The sequence below is a fragment of the Paramormyrops kingsleyae genome, chromosome 23 (assembly GCF_048594095.1).
Source record: "Paramormyrops kingsleyae isolate MSU_618 chromosome 23, PKINGS_0.4, whole genome shotgun sequence".
NCBI lineage: Eukaryota > Metazoa > Chordata > Actinopteri > Osteoglossiformes > Mormyridae > Paramormyrops > Paramormyrops kingsleyae.
Genome location: NC_132819.1, coordinates 6,155,422 through 6,174,382, shown reverse-complemented (window position 1 = coordinate 6,174,382; position 18,961 = coordinate 6,155,422). Strand labels below are relative to the sequence as shown.

The 18,961-nt window shown below is 43.4% G+C and overlaps 1 protein-coding gene across 1 annotated transcript; it reads left to right on the top strand.

The window, feature by feature from the left end:
* The first annotated feature begins 42 nt into the window (after positions 1–42).
* On the top strand, positions 43–18,446 carry yars1 (tyrosyl-tRNA synthetase 1). Its single transcript, XM_023831978.2, has 14 exons — positions 43–182; positions 737–823; positions 1,056–1,202; positions 4,623–4,798; positions 7,389–7,518; positions 8,722–8,802; positions 9,301–9,393; positions 9,532–9,667; positions 9,797–9,882; positions 10,035–10,170; positions 10,768–10,865; positions 16,119–16,312; positions 16,968–17,109; positions 17,655–18,446. Exons 2-14 carry the CDS (start codon positions 767–769, stop codon positions 17,763–17,765), a joined length of 1,587 nt encoding a protein of 528 aa, XP_023687746.1. The 5' UTR covers positions 43–182; positions 737–766; the 3' UTR covers positions 17,766–18,446.
* The last annotated feature ends 515 nt before the right edge of the window (positions 18,447–18,961 follow it).

Here is an 18,961-nt window from a genome sequence, read left to right as displayed (position 1 = left end):
TAAACGCAGCGAAAGTCGAAAACCTTAATCGATTGCTCGGTGCTGATTGCTTTTCCTGGCCCGTGTAGTCGATCGCCGAAACAGACTAGTGCTGATGTAACACATTGACACATTGAGCGAGGGACGCACCACCCGGCATCAGTAAACCCGGATCGCTCTTTTCCTACATCTTTGCTGATTCAGTGAGTTAGAGTTCTGTCCGACATGCTATTTTCACGCTAAAATCGTTGTTACGTTTTTCTGTTGCCTTTTTTGTCTAGATTGTCAAAATTGGCTGACCAAACTTCATAACCAGGAAGATCCATTCAGTCTTAGTAGGTTAGCTAGCATAATGTTTTCTTGACTACCCACCCTTAAGCTCAGTTTAAGCCAAAACTAAATAAGTATTTCAGTTATATTTTTGCGCTGTTAACGACGTAGACAGCATTTTTTATTAACGATAGGCTGGGTGAATTTATCTGCGCGCAATGGTTGGCGCTAAACACGTCATGTTATTGAAGCATGTGCGCCGACATGCTGCTGTAATATGTACATTGTTAAATGGATGCTGTACGTTCTGGCAGTTATTATAATATTGGTAATGCATTCACTTAGTTCGTAGAAAATGCATGGCCGACCTAGGCCTGGACTTCGTGATTGCTCAATAAATCTCGTTTCGGAAATTCTTCATTATATGATGATTGGGACGTGTTCGGTACATTGCATTAAAAAAAACTTGCTTTTGTGCTCCCTATAGTCTTCACGTCGTAAGAAGCAGGCTGTCGTGATGGCGGAACAGCAAAGCCCAGAGGAGAAGTTCCATCTTATCACCCGGAACCTTCAGGTGAGGTTTTCGCATTGCTTCTTACAAACCAATTGAAATCGAAAGTCGCGCTTGTCAGCTTAGACGTTAAGTATTTGAGGAGCAGTTTAATACATACAGTACCAGTCAAAGATTTGGAAATATCTACTCATAGAAAGGTTTATTTGAATTATGAACTGAACAAAAAAAGTTACAATTCTTTGGTAGGGGCAGCTCTGTGGGTTGGGACTCAGAAGGCTTGCTTCTTCTCCAGGAGGTGCTGGGGGAGGACAAACTGAAGCAGATCTTGCAGGAGAGGGAGCTGAAGGTGTACTGGGGGACAGCCACCACGGGGAAGCCCCATGTCGCCTACTTCGTGCCCATGTCCAAGATTGCAGACTTCCTGAAGGCTGGCTGTGAGGTATGAAGATGTCCGTGTTGGTGATCCCAGCAGTGCTGTTTGTCTGCTTGGAATGGCTTTTGGTCACACCGGGTGTCAGAGTGACACACATTGGGACATTATTATTGATTTCACTGAGCGGGGAATGCATATGGTTTTGAGGCCAGTCTGCCACAGATAGTTAGTGCAATAGTTCAAAGTATTTGATGGACCTTTTTCTAACATTGCAGGCACATTGTATGGATGAAGATCAGGAACAGTTGAAATTTTTTAGACCGATCACACCAAAATTGAAGTATAATGCATAATGATAGCAAAGAGAAGGGCAGTTTCAGATCCTTGATGCCTTTTATATGATGACTCAAAAAGTCTTTTATGGATCTTTTCAGTCCAGTAGTCTCAGGTGGCAAAAAAGGACATAAAGGGCGGTTATAGAATACACTTGATCTTGTGAACACAGTAACTCTTAAAGCATTTTATGGATCTTTTCCAAATTTGGTAGACACATAGTAGAGCTGGGCGATAAATCAATTTAATCGATTAATTAGAATTTACAGTTCAGGACGATGTGTTTTCATGAAAATCGATGTTATTACTTTTTTTTTTTTTTTTTACACACGAGCGCCAAAAGCGGAACTAATGCGACGCACCATTCTTCACAGGTAAATTAGCGCGGCGCACCCAAACACTGTAGCAGATTCACTAACATGGCAATGACAGGGGAAAAGCTGGCACTTGTGCCCAAGAAAGGTGTTGCTACATCTGTAATATGGAATTGGTTCGGTTTTGCAAGGTCGGACACAGACCAAACAAGTCCTCGTTGCAAAGACTTTAAAAACTTTTGGCATACAGCTCATGAAAACCCTTTTCCTATCTCAAAAAATTAGCATATTTCATCCGACCAGTAAAAGGAAAGTGTTTTTAATACAAAAAAAAGTCAACCTTCAAATAATTAATGTTCAGTTATGCACTCAATACTTGGTCGGGAATCCTTTTGCAGAAATGACTGCTTCAACGTGGCGTGGCATGGAGGCAATCAGCCTGTGGCACTGCTGAGGTGTTATGGAGGCCCAGGATGCTTCGATAGCGGCCTTAAGCTCATCCAGAGTGTTGGGTCTTGCGTCTCTCAACTTTCTCTTCACAATATCCCACAGATTCTCTATGGGGTTCAGGTCAGGAGAGTTGGCAGGCCAATTGAGCACAGTAATACCATGGTCAGTAAACCATTTACCAGTGGTTTTGGCACTGTGAGCAGGTGCCAGGTCGTGCTGAAAAATGAAATCTTCATCTCCATAAAGCTTTTCAGCAGATGGAAGCATGAAGTGCTCCAAAATCTCCTGATAGCTAGCTGCATTGACCCTGCCCTTGATAAAACACAGTGGACCAACACCAGCAGCTGACATGGCACCCCAGACCATCACTGACTGTGGGTACTTGACACTGGACTTCAGGCATTTTGGCATTTCCCTCTCCCCAGTCTTCCTCCAGACTCTGGCACCTTGATTTCCGAATGACATGCAAAATTTGCTTTCATCCGAAAAAAGTACTTTGGACCACTGAGCAACAGTCCAGTGCTGCTTCTCTGTAGCCCAGGTCAGGCGCTTCTGCCGCTGTTTCTGGTTCAAAAGTGGCTTGACCTGGGGAATGCGGCACCTGTAGCCCATTTCCTGCACACGCCTGTACACGGTGGCTCTGGATGTTTCTACTCCAGACTCAGTCCACTGCTTCCGCAGGTCCCCCAAGGTCTGGAATCGGTCCTTCTCCACAAGCTTCCTCAGGGTCCGGTCACCTCTTCTCGTTGTGCAGCATTTTCTGCCACACTTTTCCCTTCCCACAGACTTCCCACTGAGGTGCCTTGATACAGCACTCTGGGAACAGCCTATTCGTTCAGAAATTTCTTTCTGTGTCTTACCCTCTTGCTTGACGGTGTCAATGATGGCCTTCTGGACAGCAGTCAGGTCGGCAGTCTTACCCATGATTGCGGTTTTGAGTAATGAACCAGGCTGGGAGTTTTTAAAAGCCTCAGGAATCTTTTGCAGGTGTTTAGAGTTAATTAGTTGATTCAGATGATTAGGTTAATAGCTCGTTTAGAGAACCTTTTCATGATATGCAAATTTTTTGAGATAGGAATTTTGGGTTTTCATGAGCTGTATGCCAAAATCATCAATATTGAAACAATAAAAGGCTTGAACTACTTCAGTTGTGTGTAATGAATCTAACATATATGAAAGTCTAATGTTTATCAGTCCATTACAGAAAATAATGAACTTTATCACAATATGCTAATTTTTTGAGAAGGACCTGTACATACTGTGGAAAAGCTGGGATTCATTAACATGCTAAAAGTTTTAGACCCGAAGTATGTGCCTCATTTTTCTTAACACTGGCAATTTTTCAAAAGCTTTCTTTTGCACTATGTCAAGCCCAATGGCATAAAAGTGTTTACTTAATACCAAGCTGACATGATAAAATTGTGTGTGTTTTTTTCTATTATTATTATTACAATATTACTTATTACTTTTATTTCTAAGTTGGAGGGCATATTGTATTGTTGCCAGTTTGAAAATAAGCTGTAGAGAAAGCTTTCTAAAAGTTTTTACATGTTTCTAAAAGTGTTTACAATGGCGTGGTCTGCCATCTCACTTACAAGCATCTTTTATGGCTTCTCAGATTGCACTTTAACCCTAAAGTAAAAAAAAGCTAAATAAATTTAAAACTTGTTTTGAACCATTTTTGTCATCTGTAGTTTGACTTTGAGTAGGGGAGGGGAAAATCGATTAAAATTGGAAATCGGATTTTTTGTGAAAAAAATCTGAGATTTTATTTTTAGGCCATATCGCCCAGCTCTAACACATAGTATGATTGATGATCTAGTACATAAATTTTGGAAATAAAAAAATACATCAAAATTTATGCAACATTGCTTAGTGGCAGTAAAGGGACAGGTGACTGAGGCAGATATTTTACCCTGTGAATGTAACTGATATTTGATGGATCTTATTTCCTCTTCACCTATACATGGTGTTTGGGGTCTGAACGCAGTATCAGGCCTTGGGCTGCACGATATCACATCACAATATAGTCGTGATTCTATGCTGCATGCGCAATAAACATTAGGGCTTTAGGTCATTTATCAGAATGCAGGCTTTTCTGTACTATTCCTACTATTACATCCACAATTTTATAAGCCTAAAATATTGAGTATCAATATCTTTTAAAAGAGGATCTATTGTGGTTAAACTAGGTCAAAAGACGTTGGAGATGTGGCGGTACATTTTGCACTTTTAAGTCCGACACGTTTATTAAACTTGTATTATTATATGTACAGATTACTTACTAGTGTGAGTGTTCTGCTGAGACCAGGACTCGAACCTACGACCTCCTGGTTGCAGCCCCCTCCCCTATGTTGTACTACATATTTTTTTTCTATGGACCCTGCAGGTGACCATCCTGTTTGCAGACCTGCATGCCTACTTGGACAACATGAAGGCTCCCTGGGACCTGCTGGAGCTCCGGACTCAGTACTACGAGCAGGTCATCAAGGCCATGCTGGAGAGCATCGGCGTGCCCCTGGAGAATCTGAAGTTTGTCAAAGGGACAGACTTCCAGCTCAGCAGGTAAGGCTGCATTCGGCACTTTCACACCCTCCTTTTGAAACATCGGTAAGTTTTTGATTCTGTCATTTGTCAGTGTGTAAGTATGTGCTGCACAGAATCCGAATCCTTTTTATTAGCCAAGTATGTTTCCATACAAGGAATTTGCCTTGGTGGTGCTTTTAGAAGACATTACAAAAAACATACAACAATTATCAAAGGTATGTACAGAAAGTAATAAACACTAGATTGGCAATTGGGTAATTATATGGTAATTAATTTTTAACAGTAGCAGTAATGATGGTAGTGATGTGATTAAACATGTAATTATGAGTAATTATGTATGTGTATGTATGTGCATAGTAATAATTGTAGTATAAATATAAAACAATATTAATATAAACTATATATATATATGATATAATAAATTAAAGGGCTCTTAAATAGTGCAGTAGTAGCCAAGTCAACTCTATATGGTGTGTGAGTGCAATATGTATACAGAGTTAGCAGTATGTGTGCATAATGAATGAATGAATGAATGAATGAATCTTTATTGTCATCATACAAAATATGATGAAGTTGGATGCAGTCCCTTCAGTGCAAATCTTAATGTGCAAGAGTGCAGAATATAATCATAGAGGAAGTTTATCAGTTGTTCATTGGTTATGCTGGTCGATATTTCATTGCAGCTGACAATTAAGTCCATTCAGAGACTGATTTGGTTAATGAGAGACACAATCTGAGGGAAGAAGCTCTTGGCGTGTCTTGTGGTCCTGGTTCTGATTGCCCTGAGTCTTCTCCTGGAGGGTAAGGTTTGAAAGATGTGGTGAGCTGGGTGAGATGGGACCTCAAAGATTTTGTATGCTCGTTTCCTGGTTCAGGTGTGTCTGGAGGGTAAGCAGGTTAATGCCGATTATTCGCTCTGCTGAGTGGATGATGTGTTGCAGTCTGGCCTTGTCTCGCTCAGTGGCTGATCCAAAGCAGGACTCGATGGGCGCTTTTCCACCGCACGAAGTACGGTACTTTCGCTTTTCCATTGACTTCCGGTCGAGTACCAGTACTGAAAGTGCCAAACCAGCTGGGGTACTTCTTTGGTACTTTGGAGTGGGATTTGCAAACGTATTTGCTGTCGAACTGGTTATGCAAATAGCCTGCCGCTGAAACACAAAATACACACAGCGAACAGCGAGAAACGAAATAAAAAGCAGTAGAAACAAAAATATTGAGAAAAGTAAAATGGAAGGATGGACAAACGAGGAAACACAGGCTTTAATCGCCATATGGTCGGATGAACAGATCCAGCGGGATTTAGATGGCACGACTCGAAATAAAAAAGTATTTGCCGTCATAGCAAGTCGCTTGGAATAAATGGGGGGTAAAGAAATGGGTCCGTGATGGTTTTAAGGTATGAGGCACAAGTCTCTCAAAAACCTTCATTAACACCGATGTGAGAGCCACTGGTCTGTAGTCATTGAGGCAAGAGACTCTGGGTTTCTTTGGAACAGGTGTTATTATGGATGATTTAAAACAGGCTGGAACAACACAAAGATCCAGTGACTAGTTGAAAATATCTGTGAAGACAGGTGACAGTGAATCTGCACAGTGCTTCAGAGAGGCTGGGGAGACAGAGTCTGGACCAGGAGCTTTCCTTGTATTCTGACTCCTGAAGATCTTGTTTACATCTCTGTCGTTGATTCTTATGAGGAGGTGGCTGGAATTAGGGGGGGGGGGGTGAGCTGGGGAGAGTGTGGGCGAGGTGTGAAGGAACCCAGTTGTGAAGAAGGCCATTGAAAAGGTGAGGGCTGTGAAGGTGAGGGCTGTGGAGGCGAGGGCTGTGGAGGGCGAGGGCTGTGAGGGCGAGGGCTGTGGAGGTGAGGGCTGTGGAGGTGAGGGCTGTGGAGGTGAGGGCTGTGAGGGCGAGGGCTGTATGATGCGTGAATGTGGCTTTTCAAACTAGCAGTAAAATTAATTTAATGTATTGGGCAGTCGATGGTCATCTAGTAGCTGGGTGGCATTTTTCTTTTTGTAGTTGGTTAATGTCTGCATTCCTTTCCAGACTGTAGATGGCTTGTTTGTTGAAAACTGGTTTTCCAGCGTTTTGCCATATTCCAGTTTGGCAGCTTCGATTGCCTACAGGTGAAATACCTGTTTATTTTAGGTGCTGCTGCAGTCTTGGCACTCCTGTAGACAGTATGTTGATGGATGTCTTCTGTTTAAGCTGAATGGAAGGAATCATTTCCTGGAATTTGGTGATTGTGAAATATTTTGCTTTCGCGTTATTCACTTATGGTGCGATGGTACAGTGGTTTGCACACATTAGCTTACATCGGCGCTGTTGCCTTGCATCTCTGGAGTGCAGGGTTTGAGTCTCCACCATGGCCCTATGCGTGTGCCCCCTCACATCTCCAAACACATGTTAAGGTGAAGTGGAGTTGCTAAAGTGCATGTTTGCCCTGTCCTGGGTTATTTCCTGGCTTCAGACCCCGCTGTCCTGCATAGGGCAAGTGGGCGTGATGGATGGATGGATGGATTATTTAGTCATTGGCACAATAACACCCCCCAAGTTAGTTCCAGGCAAGGCTTGTCCTCTTGTGACCCCTCCCTGTGCTTGTAGGGAGTACACCCTGGATGTGTATCGGCTGTCCTCAGTGGTCACTGAGCACGACGCCAAGAAGGCTGGAGCTGAGGTGGTGAAGCAAGTGGAGCACCCCCTGCTGAGCGGGCTGCTCTATCCAGGCCTGCAGGTAGAGTGCCACTCGCACCCGGCACCTGGGCCAGTGCCTCTCAAACTGTGGCATCTGAGTGCCCCCAGAAGACTGGCGATTTATCTGTGCTAAAAAAAAAAGAACTAAAATCAAGGATCAGTGTGGTAGATCAGTGAAATCATTGTAAATTACTTGATATCTGAATCGTTTTCATTTTGATAGTTTCTCATCATGACAAGCAGCCTGAGCTCTCTCATGGAAATGCTAACTGCTGTGGTTGTGCTGTGTCTGAGCCGCACGCTGCTGAATCCTGGTTCCAAAATGGTACTTGGCTCATGAAGTTTGAGAGCTGCTGGCGTTGGCTGGTGCTTCCCGACCCAGTCCTTGGGCACACCGAGACCGTTTGTTTCCTCCCAGCTCCAGCCATACCAGATATTTAGGGTTCTTGATTGGCTGGGGACCGGGTTTGGAAACACTGGCCCCCAGCAGATAGACTTCTTTGCGATTTATTGCATACATACATGGAGCAACTTTTGCTGACACGTCCTGATTTTGCAGAGTTTCATGTGTCTCTGGATCAACAAGGGAGGGGCTTGTGTTTCACTTTAACCAACCACAGCCTTTATTCTGTGACATCACCACATTAATTAAAGCCAGTGCTTTCTGTTAAGTAGCAAAGCACACAGATTTGTAAAGTACCTGCTTTATTCTATATGCCTTTTGTTAAGATACAAAACAAAATAACACTGCTTACCTGCAAAGGCTGCATGGAGCACTGTAAGGGCATGTCTTTGTTTTATGATGATAATAATAATAATAACAATAATTAAAAGGCTTGAATCAGCAACCCTGTGACCACAAGCACAGAGGCTTAGCCTGCTGAGCCACACACTGCCCCCAGCCAGATGGCCGGAAGCCTTCAGTTTGAAAATAAGAAGAAAACAGATCGATGCAGTGATGTCATACGATGAAGACTGTGATTGGTTAAAGAAGTGAAACACAGGCCCCTCCCTTGTTGACCCAGGGATACATTGAACTTGGCAAAATCAGATTGAGCATATTGATGCATTGTGTACATTGTATTTTGTTCTTTATGGTTAACAAACTGAGTGGATACCCAAGTGAGAACCTTTGCAGGCAGTTGGAATGTAGATTATTGTACTCAAGGAAATGTTTTAAAATATCAAATAAATCAGCAAATGAGTGATTTTCGTGGTTAATGGTAACATCCCCCCCAACTAGGCTTTGGATGAAGAGCACCTGAAGGTGGATGCTCAGTTTGGGGGAGTGGACCAGAGGAAGATCTTCACGCTGGCTGAGAAGGTACTATGTCCGGCTGTCCCTGCCGGTGTCTATGGCATGTGGCCGATTCTGCTGCTGCATAGCTGGCAAACGGTGCCAAATCAGGGTGCGGTACTGAATCTGTTTTTAATTAGTTGGGACACGGTGGGTTAGAACGCTGTGGCTGTGATGGGAAGGTTGCTGGTTTGAATCCCAGGGTCAGCAGAGTGATGTCACCATTTGGCCCCTGAAGCAAGGCCCTTTCCCCCCAGGGAAGGCTTATTATTGGGACTGTCTGATCCCGTTTCCCCCCCCCAAAAAAAATCTACATCACTTTGGTTAAAAGCATCTGTTAAATAAATGGAAATGTCAGTGTAATCACAAAAAAAGTAGCTATCTTGATTCTGGGATGTTGGGAGTGATGCTTGATCGGCCAATGGGAGAGGAGCATAATTCTAGACTCCTATTGGTTGACGGCTATGACTGGAGAGCTGAACTTGATTGAGTAACGCAGATTGATGTACTCTGTGTGTCCTGCAGTATCTTCCTTCTCTGGGATACTCCAAAAGGATTCACATGATGAACCCCATGGTTCCCGGGCTGACGGGGGGCAAGATGAGTTCGTCTGAAGAGGTGTGACACCGTTATACAGCTGCACCAAAATGCTGAGGCATTTTCACCACTAAACAAAATTTACTTGACTTGTCTGATTACTGCTATCAGACAGCTGCTAATTTACGCTGTTCCCTTTGATATCTTGTGGTGTCTTAGGAATCCAAGATTGACCTCCTGGACAAGAAGGAGGATGTGAAGAAGAAGCTGAAGAAGGCCTTCTGCGAGCCAGGCAACGTCCAAAACAATGGCGTCCTCTCTTTCGTCAAACATGTGCTCTTCCCCCTGCACTCAGGTGTCTTGTTGTTGTTCGCCCTCTTGTGGTAGACAATAGGAACTGCAACTCCGTTTTTTTTCTTGAGACGGTTCGGCGAACTATTGCCTACTAATGCTGCAAAATTTGAACATACCCGTCTTCTTGCAGAGTTTGTCATCAAAAGGGACGAGAAGTGGGGAGGTGATAGAGTGTACGCGAAGTACGAGGAGGTGGAGAAGGACTTCGCGGAGGAGGTGGGACCCTCTGTTTGCTGCCTGCTAATTTCACGATCGCAAATTACAGGTGTAGACGGCTCAAAGTTAAATCTGCAGTTCGTGCGAAAATAATGTTTAAAAAACAAAAAAAAAAAAGGTCAGGGTCTGACATGTGATGACCTGCACCGCAGCTCATCCACCCGGGGGACTTGAAGGCTTCGGTAGAGGTGGCTCTCAACAAGCTCCTGGACCCCATCAGGAAGAAGTTTGGAAGCCCCGAGCTGCAGAAGCTCACCAGCCGCGCCTACCCAGAGCTGGCCAAAAGCAGTGAGTGATCTGGAGGCCATTTCTGCATTGCAGTGCACTTAGCATGCTATGCTTGAACTGCATCATTTTTATCAACAAATGTTTTTTTTTTTTTTGGAAAATTAAAACATTTGACTCTGCTGGTGTTAAACTGTCCTGAAGTTAATAAAACGTTGCAAAGGTACAAAACATTGACAAACTGAATCGCGATTTAACGATTCAGTTGTATGAGACCCGCCCCCGAGTTACTCTGACCTCTGATTGGCTGTCATGTCCAACATGACTGCATGACCAGCTGCCCTTCATTTGGTGTGATGCAGGCCTGAATTTCATTCTAAATGTTTGCAGGGTAGCTCCACATACTGGGAGTTTGGTGACCCAGTAATTAGAGCTGAACTTAGGATTGGTAGCTGGTTAAATGAAGATAGTCAGGCTGTAGTACATTTCTTTAGAAAATGTGTGTTTATGTAATGTACACGATGTGGGTAAAAGTATGTGGCACCAGCTTGTCCAACATCTCGTTCTGAAAACTTTTATTTTCCCAGAGGAACTTGTTTACATTGTCAAAATGTGTAGAGGTGTTTTCATTTACAGGATTTCTTGTATGTTTGCTAACAGAGGGGGGCGCCAAAGGAAACCCCAAAAACTCTGATGAAGAGGAGATAACTCCTGCTCGCCTGGACATGAGGGTGGGCAAGATCGTGAGCGTGGAGCAGGTAAGGCAGGGAGGGCACCGGTCTTAGGGCTGTAAGTGTGACTTACGAAAACTTCAGGCTGCGTGCGAGGAGTCTGAGTCCAGACACAGATTTGACAGACCACAAAAACCAAAATTTTGTTATGCTGATATTTTTTTTTATGTTTGAGTTCGTTCATGATATACATAAATAAATAAAATAATGTGCCAGATACAGATAATATGCAATGAGTTGTAACAGAGTTTGAATGACCTAAATGTTAACGACATCTACCCCCCATTTATCCTGGTCAAGAGTTGAAGAACTGAAAGATTTATATATTAGGGCTGTCAATAGATTAAAATACAGTGGTACCTCAGTACTAGAACTCATTAGAACTCGAATTTCTTCAAAGTCGAACCAACCAGTTAGAAAAAAAATGACCTAAAACTCGATCTGAATCGCAGAAGTCCAACTGTGAACGCCGACCTCAGATAACTTGTACACGCGGGGAAATCAGTCACACGGCACTTCTCTCAGCAGATACAAAACGCTTCAGTCTCAGCCTCGAATCGCTGTGATAATGTTTGTTGGTGATAGTGTTTTTTTTTTATTGAAAATATCAGGTAATATGCTGTATTTTATATCATTTTGGTAGCCATTGCTCATCCGAAAGTTACGCAATAGTTGTACAAATGTTACAACCTAAAAGTTTGCGATTTACAAACAAATTAACGAATACATAATAATAATAAAAATAAACAATGGACCGCATGGCATAGTCTAGTGTTGGCATAGTGTTTGGGCATGGCTTGGGGTAGTGTTGGGGCAGTGTTGGGGCATGTTCTTTTGTTTTGTATCTTAACAAAAGGCATATAGGATAAAGCAGGTACTTTACAAATCTGTGCGCTTTGCTACTTAACAGAAAGCACTGGCTTTAATTAATGTGGTGATGTCACAGAATAAAGGCTGTGGTTGGTTAAAGTGAAACACAAGCCCCTCCCTTATTGATCCAGAGACACATGAAACTCTGCAAAATCAGGACGTATCAGCAGAAGTTGCTCCATGTATGTATGCAATAAATCGCAAAGAAGTCTATCTGCTGGGGGCAGTGTTTCCCAACCCGGTCCCCAGCCAATCAAGAAGCCTAAATATCTGGTATGGCTGGAGCTGGGAGGAAACGAACGGTCTCGGTGTCCCCAAGGACTGGGTTGGGAAGCACCTATAATATATAAATCGGAGAAAATATAATAATTTTACGAAGATCTGGGAAGGTGTGGTGACGATTTACTATGAAAAATATATGAAATAATTACAAATCCCAATAAACTTAATAAGCCTACATCCAATTTCGGACACTGAAGGAAACTATACCATTTGACCGGAAACATACTCTCGTAGAGAATGACTTTGAGGAAGAAATAAATTACACAGTTAAGACATCACAGAAGCGTGTGACGGACCGCCTCATTCACATATAGCTAAAGAAATAATATTATTAACCCATAAATAAATCATTTCTATTTACGAAAGTATTATCATAATATGTTAAGACATGAAAATGCGAATGCGTCTATCGTTCTGAGAAGAGCCGCAGCCTGGTATGGTATTTAAGACTGGATGTACTTCGATGTACTCATTTCACATCGACAGTAACTGCAAATAACTATGGTCTTGTCAATGGACCCATTTGACAGAGTTTTGAAGCTGAACCTGCCATTCAAAATACCTTTTCCTTTGTTCATTATTTTTCCCGAGCTGCCATCCGACTCAACAGGCGTTAATGGCGTCAAAAAAATTAGTCAGGTTATAATGAATTCTCGTTGACACGCTATTATCGCATTAACTTTGACAACCTATGGCAAGCTGTTTTAACATTTAATAAAGTCACACTCCTATCCGTAATTACATTTTAGATATACCTAATAATATTTCTTCTAGTCATAATTATATTCTTACTAGTCAGAATGGCAATTACAGATATCCACAATTGCATTTTTACTAGTAGAAAATCTAAAACTTTATTTCTCCTAGTCACAATTCTATTTAAGATCTCTTTAAATCTTTACAAAGTATAAGTGGCCGTTTTGACATTTAATCTGGACTGGATATGTATTGCAGATATCCGTGATTCAATTCTTCCTAGTTAAAAAGAGCATTTCAGATATCCACAATGACATTCTTCCTATCCACAATTGTCATTTCAGATATCCACATCGTCATTCTTCCTAGGAGAAATTACGTCACTTGCCATTCATGTGTATTGGGCTTTCAATTTCAGATATCCACAATTATATTTCAGATATCCAGAATGTTCATTCTGGATATCTGCAATTCAGTTCTTACTAGGAAAAACTCCCATTTCAGATCTACAATCCAATTATTCCTAGTCATAATTTAAATTTCAGATAACTGAAAAGGATACCACCATTTTAGATATCCATAATGTAATTTTGAATATCCAAAATACATTGTGACTAGCAAAAATTCAAAAGTAACATAATTTCTCCTAGGAAGAATGATGATGTGGATATCTGAAATGACAATTGTGGATAGGAAGAATGTCATTGTGGATATCTGAAATGCTCTTTTTGACTAGGAAGAATTGAATTAGAGATATCTGCAATACATATCTAGTCTAGCGATTAAACGGCTTGTCATAACAGCCCTATTATTTATATTTATTTATGTGTATATATATACACTCACCAAAAGGATTATTAGGAACACCTGTTCAATTTCTCATTAATGCAATTATTTAATCAACCAATCACATGGCAGTTGCTTCAATGCATTTAGGGGTGTGGTCCTGGTCAAGACAATCTCCTGAACTCCAAACTGAATGTCAGAATGGGAAAGAAAGGTGATTTAAGCAATTTTGAGCGTGGCATGGTTGTTGGTGCCAGACGGGCCGGTCTGAGTATTTCACAATCTGCTCAGTTACTGGGATTTTCACGCACAACCATTTCTAGGGTTTACAAAGAATGGTGTGCAAAGGGAAAAACATCCAGTATGCGGCAGTCCTGTGGGCGAACATGCCTTGTTGATGCTAGAGGTCAGAGGAGAATGGGCTGACTGATTCAAGCTGATAGAAGAGCAACTTTGACTGAAATAACCACTCGTTACAACCGAGGTATGCAGCAAAGCATTTGTGAAGCCACAACACGCACAACCTTGAGGCGGATGGGCTACAACAGCAGAAGACCCCACCGGGTACCACTCATCTCCACTACAAATAGGAAAAAGAGGCTACAATTTGCACGAGCTCACGAAAATTGGACAGTTGAAGACTGGAAAAATGTTGCCTGGTCTGATGAGTCTCGATTTCTGTTGAGACATTCAAATGGTAGAATCAGAATTTGGTGTAAACAGAATGAGAACATGGATCCATCATGCCTTGTTACCACTGTGCAGGCTGGTGGTGGTGGTGTAATGGTGTGGGGGATGTTTTCTTGGCAGACTTTAGGCCCCTTAGTTCCAATTGGGCATCGTTTAAATGCCTCGGCCTACCTTAGCATTGTTTCTGACCATGTCCATCCCTTTATGACCACCATGTACCCATCCTCTGATGGCTACTTCCAGCAGGATAATGCACCATGTCACAAAGCTCGAATCATTTCAAATTGGTTTCTTGAACATGACAATGAGTTCACTGTACTAAAATGGCCCCCACAGTCATCAGATCTCAACCCAATAGAGCATCTTTGGGATGTGGTGGAACGGGAGCTTCGTGCCCTTGATGTGCATCCCACAAATCTCCATCAACTGCAAAATGCTATCCTATCAATATGGGCCAACATTTCTAAAGAATGCTTTCAGCACCTTGTTGAATCAATGCCACGTAGAATTAAGGCAGTTCTGAAGGCGAAAGGGGGTCAAACACCGTATTAGTATGGTGTTCCTAATAATCCTTTAGGTGAGTGTATATACACACACACACACACACACACAGTGATCCCCCACCTATCATGGAAGATGCGTTCCAGACCCGCGATATAGAAAGACAATATGAATAAACATTTTTTTTTTATAGTTCAAGCCTTAAAATACCCCTCCCACAGGCTTTAAACAAATATAAACTTATTAAAACAACACATATGATATGTGGATGTTGGTCTAAGGATATGAGTAACATAATAATAATAATAATAATAATAATATGTAATATCCTTGATGTATCGTACCGTCGATTCATTCAAGCCATAATGGCGAGCGACGTCTGCGTAACGCTTTCCTTCCTGAAGCATATCCAGGAGTTTTACCTTCTCCTGAATGGTCAAGGTCTTCCTCTGGCGCTTAGGCTCACTGCTACCAGAAGGCTTAGAAGATGCAGGACGCTTGGGAGCCATCGTAGGGCTTAAAACGAAAACAATCAGACCACAAGCAAGGTACGCGATACGCAGAGAACTGTGAAGCGTCGGGGAAAAATCTGCGATATAGCGGGGGCGCGATAGCTGAACCGTGATATAGTGGGGGCGCGATAGCTGAACCGTGATATACAGTAGTGGGGGATCACTGTAAAGCAGAGTTTGTGTTGGCTGTCTTTAAACTTCTCAGACTGTTATAGATGAAGTCTTCAGCTTCATTTTTATAAATTGTCAAATAATTTTGTAGCTGTTGTAGTCGAACTATGAATATGATGGGTTAAATAATTACTGATTGACCACTTAAATGCCTACAACTGAAAGGTTTAAATTAGTTATTTGTAAGATTTAGGCTTCAGCTTAAAATGACTTTTCACTTGGCCTATGGTTCTCAGATCGTAATGATGAATGTTTTGAAATCCTTTCTCAGAGGTGCTGACATTTCGCCGGGGGTCTGACTCTGTCTATCTCTGCCTCCCGGGGGGGTTGGTTCTGAACTTTGGGCATGGCTTGGGGTAGTGGTTCTGTCGCCAGTTTTGCATGTTGTTACACCAGCACATTAGACTCCAAACAGGAGAGAGTGCTGTTTGGTAACAGTGGCACCACCTCTGGTGACCCACCGAGACCAGACCCTCGACTGGGGTGGATTTCACAATGACGGCCAGAAGAGGCATTTCCAAAAAAAAAAAAAGGGCCCGATTTCTGACAGTCTGCTCTTTGCTCTTTGCCTTCTCTCTCACCATGTCGCTTGACCTAGTTTTCCAGATTTTCCTCATATGGGTCATCATATATATATTTTTTCTCAAGGTTCTTTGTGAAAAATTTTGTTTTACATAACTGTGTTTTTGTGGGGTAAGTCCAGCCCCTAGGACCCCTGTTCCGTAGTCCCTGTATCTCCCACTGCTCCTCACTGCTCTCTCCCCACCTCCAGCACCCTGATGCCACCTCCCTGTACCTGGAGAAGGTGGACGTGGGTGAGGCAGAGCCCCGGACGGTGGTGAGCGGCCTGGTGGACTACGTAAGCCAGGAGGACCTTCAGGACCGACTGGTGGTGCTGCTGTGTAACCTGAAGCCGCAGAAGATGCGGGGCATCGAGTCCCAAGCCATGCTGCTCTGTGCTTCCATGTGAGTCCCACCTCCTCCTCTCCCTGCAGTAGACCCTCTCCTCCTGCCTCAGCATCCTTTTCCTGTATCCCACCCTGAAGCAGTGCTGCTCGAAGCCTACGTGGTGACCTAGGCGAGCTTCACTGCCGGCACCTCTTGCCTGAGAGAAAGGGAAATTGGCTTGCTCCACCCTCCCAGAAGATGGTGCCCTAGGGGGCTGCCTATGTCACCTCATGGCTTCACAGCACTGCCACTAAGGCTGGGCAGCCGGATGGTTCCCACATTTCAAACTTAGTTGAGCTCAGAACAAACTAGAACTTATTTTGGTACCTCGGCTCTTATTTCCCGCCCTGTTGCCATCTGCTTTTCACATTTTTTGTTTATGTTTGTGTTGTTTAGTTAAACACTTATTTGCAATACTGTTGCAGAATTTCATGAGGCGTTTCAGTCATGAGGCGTTTCAGTCATGAGGCGTTTCAGTCATGAGGCGTTTGTCGGCGAGGCGTTTCAGTCGGCGAGGCGTTTCAGTCATGGTGGCATATAAGAATCGTTTCCTTTTGGTGTGTCTCCACTCTGTTGCTCAGTGCCTGGCTTCTCGCTGTTTTGCAATCTGGGTTTTGGCTCGGTTTGGTTTCTGAAGCGACCTGTTTGCTCTCTTCGGTGTGGCGGGGTGCAGCGAGGGCGATCCGAGGAAGGTGGAGCCACTGGACCCTCCCATTGGCTCCGCGCCTGGAGACCGCGTCTTTGTGGAGGGGTTCGAGGCCGGCATGCCGGACGACGAGCTGAAGCCAAAGAAGAAGGTGTTTGAGAAGCTGCAGGTACGTGAAGCTCCATGTCAGAGAACAGACCCCACTAATGAGGAGATGTTCTTCAGGCTGGAAAACAGCCGTTAGCTTCATCTGTACCTCCGGCCAGTTGTGTTTGTGTGTGTGCGTGTATGTTTGTGTGTGTGGTGTGGGGGGTCTCCGGACTTGGAGACTCTGTCCAAATCCCAGGGATTTTGGCCCTGTAAGTACTCTCTAACCTTTGACCTCTTTACAATGAATGACCACCAACCTGATTATAATGAATAATTAAACACATTTCAGATCGTTATGAATCTTAATCTCGAAATCTGATCAGTATAACTCATCAAATCATAACTGATTGATCTGACATCATTAGTATAAAAGTTAAGATTCCATGCATCTTTTTTTGCTTGGTGTGTAAATCAGTGGGTTATGGCTGTGTGTGTGTGTCTGGAAGGTGGTGGGTTTGAATCCCGTGTCCGGCATAATCATCATATTACAAAGCCCAGCTGTTCGAGCCGTTCAGTTTTGTTTCTGATGTATTGTTGCCTTTTTAAATCCTGCTCTTTTTCAAGGTGGACCTGAAGATCTCCAGTGCGTGTGTGGCCCAGTGGAAAGAGAGGGACCTGATGACCAAACTGGGACCAGTCTCCTGCAAAACACTCAAAGGAGGCAACATCAGCTAGATACAACTGTGCTCCACCAGCCGTACCATCTCCATGAAGGTTTGGGCAGCACAGGGAAAACAGAGGGATTTTCCGTCCCTTAATGTTAGCAGGTCATTGCCAAATTAACTGTGACGGATCCACGCTCCTCTCTATCTCCTTTGCCTCAGCCTTGAGTTCATCCTGGAAAATAAATGCCAGAATTTTTTGATGATTAAAACACTTGATCCTAATGCCTGTTACTTATCACTTTAGCTTCAACTTCCATTTTTATTTTAATTGTTTTCTGCCACTGTATTTTCTTCTTTGATTTTTGGGCATCATAATCGCACATGTAAAGGTGACACTACCCTGTCACAGGCATGGGACATTTCCTGAACGTCTGCTAAAACTGTTTGCGTCGCTTCTGTGAAGGACAGGTCTGCCTCTACATCTGTTGTAGTCACATACCTCACGCTCATCTCACGTGACGTCTGGCGTCTGCACAAACCACTGTTCACACTGGTTATTAAATGTCCTTGTTTCGGGATGTTCTCCAAGTGCGCAGTTTGGGTTGAGTTGCTAGCGTGTGAGAGGACGAATTTGTGGCTTTTCGCATGGGCGTTGGGGTGTTGACTGTCTAGCATTGCGCAGACCGAATTGTAATTATTGACATCAGCGCTAGACGTTGTACTATTGCAATAAACAGCTGTCTCCCTGGGGGTGGAGTTTCTGCTCTCCTTGTGTCAGACACCTTGTGTGCAAACAGCTCTGGGATACTCTGGGATTGCTCAGAGATTTCAAAGTCACCAAGCATTCTCATGCATGATCTGACATCCATCCATCCATCTTCTGTAATCAGGTGTCCTATTCAGGGTCATAAGGGGTCTGGAGCCTATGGGGACAAGGCAGGGAACAAGCCAGGATGGGGCACCAACCAATCATAGGGCACACTCACACCTATGGGCAGTTTGAGAATTCCAGTTAACCTCCACTTGTTTTTGGGCTTGTGAAATGGGAAGAACATGCAAACTCTACACATGGAACCCAAACAGAGACTTGAACCCCAGTCCTTGAGGTGTGAGGCAGCAGAGCTAAATACTGCGCCACCATGCCACCCCTCAGCTAGAGAAACACAAAGACAGACATGTTAACCATTTCCTTTCATCCACAATCTACCTGTTAACAGCATCTAAGCTGGAATCCTCTGTATCCAGCTCTCATCCTCAAATAGTTTA